This window comes from Ailuropoda melanoleuca, chromosome 17 (assembly GCF_002007445.2).
Source record: "Ailuropoda melanoleuca isolate Jingjing chromosome 17, ASM200744v2, whole genome shotgun sequence".
NCBI classification, from domain to species: domain Eukaryota; kingdom Metazoa; phylum Chordata; class Mammalia; order Carnivora; family Ursidae; genus Ailuropoda; species Ailuropoda melanoleuca.
The window spans coordinates 29,329,921-29,342,125 of NC_048234.1; the positions used below are offsets into that span (position 1 = coordinate 29,329,921).

The 12,205-nt window shown below is 39.2% G+C and overlaps 1 protein-coding gene across 3 annotated transcripts in view; it reads right to left on the bottom strand.

Moving 5' to 3' along the window:
- Positions 1-12,205, bottom strand: part of TRPM6 (transient receptor potential cation channel subfamily M member 6) — a 201,820-nt gene that overhangs the window by 115,539 nt on the left and 74,076 nt on the right. For all 3 annotated transcript variants that reach the window (XM_034646981.1, XM_034646980.1, XM_019805296.2), the window contains 2 exons: positions 5,757-5,836; positions 2,858-2,896 (listed from right to left, as the gene is read on the bottom strand). In XM_034646981.1, coding sequence (XP_034502872.1) covers positions 2,858-2,896; positions 5,757-5,836 — 119 coding nt within the window. The remainder of the gene's footprint in view (positions 1-2,857; positions 2,897-5,756; positions 5,837-12,205) is intronic.

Consider the following 12,205-nt stretch of genomic DNA (forward strand, 5'->3'; position numbering starts at 1 on the left):
AGAAGGAAGGGCAGAGGGAGAAGTAGACAACCCACTGAGCAGGGAGCCCCATGCAGGGCTTGATCCTGGGATCCTTAGATCATGACCTGAGCCGAAGGCAGACCTCCAACTGACTCAGCCACATAGGTGCCCCGTGATTCTAACATTCATACGGATGTATAAATTGTCTAAAAGAGTGAAATGATTAAAAAAAAAGAATAAAACATAGAGGACTTGCCCTATCAGATATCAAGATATATTACAAAACTGTAATAATGAAGCAGAGTGGCATTTACTAGGAACAGGAGGATCAATGACACTAAAAAAATAAAAAATAAAATAAATAAATAAATAAATAGCTTAGAAACAGAACCATAGACATATGGGAATTTGTTGTGTAACACAAACGACAGCAGAAATGGTTAGGACAGATTGCTCAGTAACTAACACCGGGACATTTCACTCTCCACATGAAAAAAATCAAACTAGGTCCTAGCTAGGTGAAAAAAGTGTAAGTTTCAACAACTTTTAATTTCTGGACAGTGTGAAATCAACATTTTTCTAGTATCGTTCACATTAGTTACCTCTAAAGATTGCCAAGCTAGGAAAATATTGCCAAGGAAAGGTTCTGGAGAATAAAGTAGGAAGCAGGAGGAGTAAATGAAGCCTTTTCACTTCTTTTCAATATAGTCTTATGCTTGCTTTCAATTTTAGCAAATTTTAAATAATTGCTAAAAAGAAAGAAAAAATAATTTGAGGAAAGGTAAAAGAGGTTAGTCAAATGGAAACTCTTCACTCATTGTTAGGAACTGAATGGTGTCCCCCAAAATTTATTATGTTGAAGTCCTAATCCCCAGTGTGGCTGTATTTGGAGACAGGGCTTAGAAGGCAGTAATAGTCTAAATGAGGTCATAGAGGTGGGACTCTCACCTCACAGGAATGGCGTCTATAAACGAGGAGACACAAGAGCTCTGTCAGTGCACAGAGCAAAGGCCATGTGAAGACACAGCAAGAAGGTAGCTGCCTGTGGAGCAGGAAGAGAGGCCTCATCAGAAACCAGCTCTGATGGCACCTTGATCTTGGACTCGCACAGCTCTGAGATAAAATTTTTATTGTTTAAACCACCCAGTCCGTGGTGGTCTATTATGGCAGCCTGAACAGACCAGTACACCCAGCAGCCTTATCCTTCCTCTCCTCCTCCATCTGAGGATGGTGTTTTCCTTTCCCTATGATTTGCCAAACTTAGGACTCCGGATTTTTTCTTTTACAAAAATAAATTTAACATTGGGCCAATCCATAAGGTGAACTATGATCAAAATGAAGGAAATTTTCATTTTCCTCCATTTACAAAAGAGAAAGGTAAAACCAGTAGTTTAAAATGCAAATCGCTGTTAACATTTGTATTCCACTAGGGTTATTTTTGCCCATAAGCTTGTGTGATACTGTGATTTATAACAAACACAGATTTGGTCTTTGTCCCCATTTCTGGCACAGAGCCCCTAAAACACTTGAAATTTCCTAAATGCTAAGAAAAATAAAGATGCTGGAGGTTGAATCAACCACCAATGGCCAATGATTCAACCAGTCATGCCTATGTAATAAAGCCCCCATAAAACCCCAAAAGGATGGCATTCAGAGACTTCAGCTTAGAAGAGTGGCTTGCTCAGAAAGAGCACAGAAGCTCCACGCCCCTTCCCACACAGCTGGCCATATGCATCTCCTCCATCTGGCTGTTTATCCTTTATGACATCCTTTATAATAAACTGGTAAATGTAAGTAAATGTTTCTCTGAGATCTGGGAGCCTTGCTAGCAAACTAATTGAACCCATGGAAGAGTTCTTGGGAACCTCTGATCTACAGCCTATCAGTCAGGAGCACAGGTGATAATGTGGACTTGTGATTGCCACCTGAAGTGCAGGGAGGAAGGACAGTCTTATAGGACTGAGCTCTTAACCTATGGGACCTGATGCTATCTCCAGATAGATAGTGGCAGGATTTAGTTAATTACCCGGTGTTGTAATGGAAACACACACACACACACACACACACACACACACACGTCAAAACTGGTGTCAGAATTAGAGCTTGGTATGAGCACACAACACTCACAAATCATAGACCAAATACAGTGCTAAACAAACCATCTTCATTATCCAAATAAAATATAGGAGGACCTGGATGAATCAGTTGTGTCTGAGTCTTGATTTTGGCTCAGGTCATAGTCTTAGAGTTGTCAGATGGAATCCTGCATCAGTCTCCACGCTGAGTATGGAGCTTGCTTAAGATTCTCTCCCTCTCCCTCTGCCTCTCCACAACCGCCCCCCCCACCGCTCTTCTCTTGCTCGCTCTCTCAAATAAACAAATAAAATATAACATAAGCAAATGGGATGCTTTACAAGTATTTCAACTGGTAGAAGCTCTTGCCAAAGGCCCTTGCCATTTACATATCTCAGTAATTCAAGTCATCTATCTATTGCATTCAAATAATCAGTCTCCTTCAAAAAACTCCCACATTTCTTTTTTAAAACTTCCCTTCGAGGAGCACCTGGGTGGCTCAGTCAGTTAAATGTCTGCCTGCGGCTCAGGTCATGATCCCAGGGTCCTGGGATCCTGACCAAGCCCCAAGCCCCGTGTCAGGGCCCCTGCCCAGGGAGGACCCTGCTTCTTTCTCCCTCTTCCTCTGCACCACCCCCCCTCACACCCTCTCTCTCAAATAAAAAAATCTTAAAAAAACCAAAAAACTGCCTTTGGAAAGGTAAATAGGATGCACCGATAAAGCCCTTTCATTGAGTCCATTCAAGACATGAGAAAACTGTCCCAATAAGTTTTAAACAGAGTGCCTAAATATTAAAAGAAATCTTATTTATCTAAGTCTTACCTGATTAAATTCTGGCAGACCTGGCATCCTGCAGTACATCTGAATTAAAAACACAAAACCTCTGTTAGGCTAGTGACATATTTGAAGGCATATTTAATGCTTATACCATAAATATCCATCATTTTTCCTGGTCTAAAAAATCAGGGTTTGCTGAGTACTCATATATCATTCCCCAAATATTCCCATATGCCATTTCTCAAATATAATTACACTGCAGCAACCATGACCTAATTAACAGAATGCTGAATTTGGAACCTAAATACCTGGATTGAAATCTCACTGATTTAACAACTCCTGTAAGCACTGGTTTTCACATTTGAAAGTAATACCTGGCCTGTAACGTTACTAAGAGGATTACCTGAGATGATGTGTGTAATGTGTCTTACAGTGGTGCATTGCAGGATATATAATAATGGGGGCTGTTATTGTCATTACACTATGAAGATAACAGAATTCTCGAGAATTCTGAGAATTAAGAAAAATATATATTTACATAATTATAAATATATAATATATAGACATAATTATATAAATATATATAATACATAATGGCATGTATTTACATATTAAATATGTATATTATCTATTAATTATAATATGATATATATTATTGTAAAACCATAAAACACTATCAAATCAAAAGACAGTTGGTATGATTATAAGTATTATCCTTATTAATCTTTCTTTTTATGATTCAGAAGAAACTTCTGAAGTTGGGGGATCATTGTGATCATCAAAGATCCTATTTTAGGTATAAAGAAGTTTTAACTAGAAGAGAATACTAGTTAAAACAATGGAAGAAAGGACAGTATTCAAAAAATCAGGGTCGTTCAGTATTATTCACAAATACTGAAGCCTTTCACTTCTTCCTGCCCTAGCCTTTGGGACCGTCTTTTCTCAGAAGCTTCACTTCAACAAAAAATTCAAAATATAGAAGGAACAAAGACATTGTAATCAAGTCTATCAGATTTGTTTCTTATTAGGAAGTATAAAAATAACCAATAAAAGATCAACTTTCATCTAAATTTAAAATCACGAACTACCACCTTTTTCTTCTGTACCATCGGGAAGAAAATTTCAGAAAAGCTACAGTTTTGAGATTCTTACTGAGATCTAAGAAAAAGACTGGCATAGGAAGATCCGTAAGCATTCCACTAATTTTTTTTTCACAATCCCATAAAAATAGAGACTACTTTTTTCCATAAAATGCAGATCTCGGACCATTCCATAATATGGAATTATGATCATTGATATTCTTCTTGAGTATATGGGATAATGGCCTTTGGTTATCACATTTTATTAGGTTCAAGATGATTAGGAAGATGATTTTCCATTTATAGAAGCAGAAGGACTGCGTGAGCTCAGTCTGCCTTCTGTTGTAACCACCATCACATTACAAGATGTCATAAGAGATGAAGGGAAAAAACAAGTTTACCTTGCCATTCTGTAAACATTTTATAAAAGGGTAAAATAAGAACTTCCAATCATGGGGCTTACAAACTCCAGGTAATTCAGTGAGGGTGGGGCTAGTAAATATTTAACAAAGGCAAGGAACACTGTTTTAGTCATCCCCAAAGAACAGGAATTTCAGAGACCGCACCACGCTACCCTTCATAAGCATACAACTGTGATTTCTAAACTTTAAATGATTATAAGGTCAAATGTTAAAAAGAATCTAAAAATAGAGTGGTCCCCCTAATTAAAATACTGCTCTTCTATTTTTCCCTTCCTTTTAATTTCTACTCTCCAAGGGCAATGCCACCCAATCTTAATTTCATGAACCCAATTACCCTGGGGAATTTTCCATAGCCCTTTATTCTCCTATCTTTCGCTGGCTGCTGTTTTGAACTTTGTTCTGCAAGTAGAGCTTCCGAAGGGTTCTCAACAACTCAGAGTGGTCAAACTCAAGTCACTCCATTCTGCTGTCCATTATCTGCTCAAACAAAAAGCCTATGGGGGAAAGCACGGAGTTGTCTGCATAATCTAAACACAGTGTCCTGAAATACCCCAAACTGTCACTATTGTCACTATTTTCCATAAACGCTTGAGTTGGGGATAAGGAACATTCACAATATTTTGAATATTCAGTATTCAGAAGTTGTGGCAAATGGAATGGTGGAATGGATACGGCACTAGATATTTCCCCCAATTTTTTTTTCAATTAAAAAAATTTTTTTATTTTACTTACACTGTAGTTAACATGCAGTGTCATTAGTTTTAGGTGTTTAGTGATTCAACAATTCTATACAGTACTCAGTGCTCATCATGATAAGAGTACTCTTAATCCCCTTCACCTATTTCGCCCATCCCCCCGCCCATCTCCCCTCCAGGAACCACATTTGTTCTCTTAGTTAAGAGTCTGTTTCTTGGTTTGTCTCCCTCTCCTTTTTTTCCCCCTTTGCTCATTTGCTTTGTTTCTTAAATTCCACATATGAGTGAAATCATATGGTATTTGTCTTTCTCTGACTGACTTGTTTCACTTAGCATAATAACTCCCTAATTTCTCTTCTCCCACTAAGAGAAACAGGAGCGTTAAAGAAATGAAATCCACCACAATAGTGACAGTGGCCCCATCACAGTGATGTCATTTCGACAAATTCTTTCTTCTTTATACTTAAGTCATGAAACAGATGTTAATCAGGAGCCTTCTATGAAGCAGGCGCTGTCATAGGCTTGGAGTAAGGTACAAAACTGACAAGGTCCCTGATCTTACCTGGTTGTCTACAATAATCAGGTATTATTTTTATAAAGACAAAGAAACAAATATTGATTAAAAACAAATAAACGCTAACTCCACAGATATGATTAAATCCTCTTGATAAAACACACCTCTAAGTTTCCACAAACAGTTCTCAAAGTAGTGTCACTTTAAAATGAAAAATATAATTAAAAATTGTACCTGTGAGGGTCTTTTGAGCTAGGTATGATTTTGTTACATTCTCTCTTGTTGAACACTCCTTCAATCCAGGATTTCTGGGACTAAAGAAAAAGTGTCGTTATTTTTATATTATAATTAAGTGAGAAAACAATGTAACCACAGTAGTTCAGGGAGGCAAGATATACTTAAATATCATGGAGATGAATTAAAATACCAAGATCAACCCCAAACAGGCTAAGCATTTATTGGCTTTTATCACAGACAACATAGACACAAATAAAACCAAATGTGAACACAAAAACATTCACAAAATTAATACATCCATAATCTCATTTTCAGCAAAATGTCCATAAATGCACAAAGCACTAGGAAGGAATTCATGTTATAACTGAAGCATTCCTTAACTCTGCTAAAAGTCACTTTAAAATCTTGTACCATAGTCCTATAGAGTGAATTTCAAGCTCTCAAAGTTCAAAATTCTCACTCTTAAAGTCCCACTTTGGCTAAGATTTCATGGAAGTTGGAACCTCAGCAAGATTCTATGAAAGGATTTCATCTAAAATGGACCTGGAGGATATGAAAAGTAGAATCTCACATATGTACCCTGAAGAAGAGAACTTCAAAACTGAGACACTGATTTCCAGTAAATGCCTTATTGACAGAAGACTGAGACTTATCTTCTGACCAATGAACATCTGCCAAGAATCTCTCCCCATCCTCAAGCCAATGAACTTACAGCTTGGACTCTAGCTGGACTTCCCCCTCTTTGCACTCCTTGCCCGTCAATATAAACCACCCCCAAAATTTCTCATAATTAGAGCTTGCCTTGGCTTCCCTCCTCACTTAGATAGACAATCTGATACACATTCTATAAGCATGGCTTATCACAGACCGTGCTGCTTCAATCTGCACAACCCATGACCATCCCTGAATCCTGGGGGGACATCGATACTCACTCGCTCATCCTCCTAATAAAATCTCTCCCAGTCTACAAAACTCAAGTCATAGCCAGGCTCTTCCATAAGCTATAGTGTAAGTCCAGGAGCAGGGGACACTGGATATACAACAGAGACCCCAACCAACTGATGAGCTTGGCCTTCTCCTAATTTGAAAATATTTTAGCTCTGTATGGTATAAGAACATAAGTACGGATATAACTTTATAAACACATGTGTTATAGCAGTGGCGAAAGGACGGTGAATGGGAATCTGCAAGGGGGTTTTACAAACTCCGTGTTAGTGCAGCCCCCACCTCACTCTGACACCCATTGTCATCTTACAGTTGCAGGAAATGCACTACACCAGACGATGGGCTACAAATTCAGCTGTGCCACCTCCTTATCACACTGTGCTCAGGTCCCAGATGTTCAGGACATGCCACCCTAAAACACGCTGCTTTGGTGTATGGGTTATTTTGAGCTGTAGGCACTTGAAAACCAGCAAATGCAGGGAGAGGCTTTCTCTGAACTCTCTTTATCTGCCTAAAGACAGGTCTTCCAAAAGGAGCTCAACTGTCATAAATCCCTAGGAGTTTTCATCAACCAGAAAGGATTGACTCTTATCTCAAAAGAAGGAAGTAGAAATCAACACCACACCCAGACAAACCTTGTCGCAAACTATCATATCTCCCATCTTTTCTTCTAAGAGTCCCTTCACCTTTTCTAAAAATCATTTACTTTCTTCTAAATTGCCTACCTCCCCTAACCCTTCCCCTATTAAGACAGTATATAAATTCCCAAATATCATCATTTTGGGGGTATTTACTTTTGCTTTTCTGTGATGTTACCATGACCACAATATTAAAAATGAATAAATTTATGCATCTTTTCTTCTGTCAGTTTATTTCACAGACCCAGCCATCAAACCTAAAAGAGCAGAGGAAAAGTTTTTCTTCTCCCACAATTACAAATGAGGCACTTATGGCATCCTCTGTACACTTTAATATTAAACTCATGGATTTTGTTCAATATTCGCCAACGTGTTGACTACTGAATAGAACTGTATATAACCAGAATCCAGTTGTTAAGCAAAACAAGGTGGGGGCATTGACTGATTGGTTCCAGTGCATTCTGAATGTAACTATAAACAAGGAAAACTTCCCGAATCAAGCTCAGGTCATCTTAAAATCATTCTACCTCTTAACCCTTATGCACAGTCAGCATTTTTAAAAGACATCCTAAATTGGTAAAGCCCTGAAAACATACAAACTTGGAAAAAATTCAGTCACAGAACTTGGAATGAACTCAAAATCTACTGATTATAATAAGAAAATGACACAATCTTTTGGAATGGGTAAGCCTTGTCCCCTCTTCAAAAACTAAAAATTTCATTTATTCACTCTGCAAACATTAATTAAGGCCCTAATTTTTGCAAAGCACTGAGAAAAGAGCTGCAGGGGAATTAGTGTGTTCTCAAAAAGCTCTTCATTCTGAATTCATTCAACCAAAATATTGGATAGCCCTCCATGCTGCATGCTGGGAATACTACGGCAGGTAAGACAAGATATTTACTCTGATGGAACTTGGAATAAAAAGAAGGAAACAGATAATGAATTGATATCGTTAAACTGCATGTGCACCAATTAACTATTAAAAAGAGCTCCAAAAAGGGTCCCTAATATAGGAGCCTCGATACACAAATTAAGCAGGCTGTGCTGTCATTCATTTTTTTTGCAAGACTAGACATCTGACTGGTAGAACTATCTTAGCAAATTAATTTTTCATGCCTGTTTGTTTATATATTAAAAATGGAGATAATAGCAATAATAATACCTCATAGCACTGTTGAAAGGAATAGATAAATTAAAGGCTTAGAATTCTCCCCGGGACTTATTAAGGCTATAAAGCTTAGCTATTATTATTATTGGTATATCAAAAAGAAAAAAATTAGCTTTTGGTGGGTGGCCAGGGAACTGAACTTTGATGTGTTTTTTTTTTTTTCCCCCACAGAAAACTACTTCCTGACCTCCAAATCCTCCCCCTGGGACCTCTCATACTAAAAATGAATGACTTCTCCAGGTCCACTTTCCCCACTAGACTCCAGCACCCACAGGCCCTGTGCCAGTCACTTCTGTTGCCCCGGGCCCAGCCCAGTCATTACTGAATGAACAACAAAATGAACACACCTAGACTAGAACTTCAGGAATCCATGAATACAATTTTCCCTTCAAAGGTGTAAACAGGAAGCCTGAGCCGTAACAAGAACATGGAAACTCTGCTCCTGCAGCTCGCGGATCTTATCTCAAAACTACAGGAAAGGAAAAGCAGGCTGAATTTGCAAGAGTTTCAGACAATTCCCAATTTCGAATCTTACTTTTTTCCCCTCTACCTCATAATGGTGGCCTTTTCAATATACTCTGAAGCACATCTGGAAGAGGCTCCCATGTTCAGGACAACAGAGAATGATTAGAAACCAAATATTTGTTGGTTTTAATTCAGTAGCCCAAATCTATTGAGGACAAATGCCCAATGAGCTGGCCTCTGTCACTTGGAGCAGCAAACTGTCACGGGTAGTGGTTGGCAGTGGAGATGATGCCATTTCTACAGCCCTAATGGCAGCCTACAAAGCTGAGTGTTTAATATATATGTATGCATATGTATGTACACATACACACGCACCAACACACCACACGAGCGAGGGGAGGCGTTTGCTGATTGTCATTATTTGGGGGAGGGAAAGGCAGAGGACAAAGAAGGGAAACTGTTGGTCTCAGGCTCAGTGTGCGCCTCACCCTAAAACTTAATAAGCAGGTTTTACTTACAATCCCAGGCCTGAGGTGAGGGTGGCCAATAGCACAGAAATGTCCAAAAACCGAATCCTCCAACAGACGCTCTCCATGAATGAATCCTTCGCCTCACGGAAAGGATTTCTACACTACAGCTTTTCAGGTCTTCCAGAGAAGAGATCTCTCTCAGGGGAGTCTCTGAGAAAGGCATAGTTTTAGAGGCATTCCTTAATTAAAAAAAAAAAAAAAATCTACATGTGTGCGTGAATGGTTTTTTTTAACATCCAGAGGGCTTGGTGATTGGGGGTGAGGGGGCACACAGATTACAGGTCATTTGTTTTCTTTTTTTAAAACTCTTATACTTAAAAAAAAAAATCTAATGTCTAACAAATACTTTTCCAAGTGAAACGGACTACTTACTCCCCTTTTTATGTTCCCCACACACTATCTTCTACGTATCATAGCACAAACAATGCTTAACTGCACTTACTCAGTTGTTTTTCTCTTAAAACTATCAAAATCTACATTAAGAGAGAGTGTTGGCTTATTTATCTTGGAATCTACAATATGCAGGGAGACACCAGAATGGACCAAGGAGAGAAGTAATGTTTTCAGACTCCAGATGGACAGCTGACATTTCCTCTACATGGCCTCTCCTCCAGAGCAAGGACCTCTTCAAACGGAGTCACAGGTGGATGGACTTGCACAGCACACCACCATCTGTGGGCTCAGGGCAACCGCTTCAGGGCAAAGCAAGCCCATCCACTTGGAAGAGTCAGCTCAGGGTCTTCTGTGGGATTCTGTCCACATTCTACAGGAACTTCATCGGACTCGCTTGATCCAAGATTAACAGTGTCTGGCAAACCTAAAAGAACCAAAACCCAAGGATCTGGTTCGCCAACACTGCCACAAGCTGATCTCACTTCCAAGTAAAGAATCTTTCCAGCAGCCAGTATTTAGGCATACTTCATTAAAAAAAAAAAAAAATCTCACATGTATTCTTCTTTGGAGGTAGAAAAAAGGGAGCCCTATTTTTGCTGGTAGTGATTTCTCCTGTTTAGGTGAGAAATTTTGCTAACATTTTCATTTCCTGTCTTACTGAGAAAAGGCATTCAGAACTTCAGAATGAACATCTACATTATATAAACTCGTAAGTACGTGAAGAAAACATTGATGAATTCTCCGCAGAGCCTAATGGGGAATGGGAAGAACTCAACAGTGACCGGACAAGTAGAGCGTATCGTAAAGGTTCAAGCTCAACTGATGTCTTACTCCATCCCTCCCCTTCCCAAACTGGTGAAAGTCCTCATTATGCCAGCACTAACACAATTAGGACATCCTTTCCTCTGCTGTCACACAGGCTTCAGCTTTATCCAGTTCCCCCGGGGAATAAAACACGCAAATGAAACGTTTATAATCTCAGATCACGTTAAGTCGTTTTGTTAAGAAGGGAAAAGAAATAAGTTCATTTATGTGTATTCTTTGCAACTGTCCCTAGATAGTAACACACAGAATTTAACTGAATGCTGGGCCTATTTGTTACATAACTACTCTTATCTGTTAAGATTTTCAAATTAGATGCAATTAATGAAGGGTAATTGGAAGAAAGGCAGGCAGGGACAAGGGGCCATGCCCTAAGAGGACACTACCCTTAAAAGGATTTTACACCGCCCCGGAAGGAGGCCTCCACTCCTTCCCACATGATAGGTAGATGACACAAACCTGATTGGGTGACAGGCTCAAGGAGGGTTCATCCCACCACCAAGCCCATAAAAACCCCTAGACTTAGAAACTACGCTGGCAACCCTAAGGGTCTCCTCTCTCTCCAGGAGTTTTGTACCTATCGCTCAATAAACTTTGCTTTTTGTTCACCACTCTTTCTCTGGTCAGGGGCAGGACCAAGAACCACGGGCACCTGGGGCACCTGGCTGGCACAGCGGTTAAGCATCTGCCTTCGGCTCAGGGCGTGATCCCGGCGTTATGGGATCGAGCCCCACATCAGGCTCCTCCGCTGTGAGCCTGCTTCTTCCTTTCCCACTCCCCCTGCTTGTGTTCCCTCTCTCGCTGGCTGCCTCTATCTCTGTCGAATAAATAAATAAAATCTTTAAAAACAAAACAAAACAAAAAAACAAACCACGGGCACCAAACAAAAAGAAATCCTGTAACACAATCAGTCTTCTCCAACTTCCAAGTAGCAAGATATCCATGAATTTGTTATCCATGTACACAGATGGTCTTAAATTATGCTCCAAATATCCTGTTAAATTATCCAAAACTTCACTAGGACTTTATCTGAGTGAACTACATAGTCTAAAAAGCCTTTCCTGGGAGTGAAGCTATACTCTTTTACCACAAGTGTCATTATTAGTGAAGCTATCCTCTTAAATAATTGACTTTTAGGAAACCCACCATGCTCTGGGACAAAAACATCTTTATTTGGAATTACAGGTTAAAGACAATTTTATCATCTACAGTAAGGTCTATATATGTGCAGCATAGCAGAAAATACATCGCAAGAGGGTTTTACTTCTTGAAATTCAGTAGAGACACATACCACACATTTAACTTGGACAAATTTAAAATTTTTGCTAAAGGAATAAGTGAGCACCAGAATAAGAAAGGTGAGAAGAAAGAAAAAAAAATTTAAGTATGAACAACTTCAATGTCATTTTAAGTTCAGAAGTACACAATGTCCAAGAGCATCAGTTCTCAAACTTTTGGAGCTTACGACCCCTTCATATTCATAG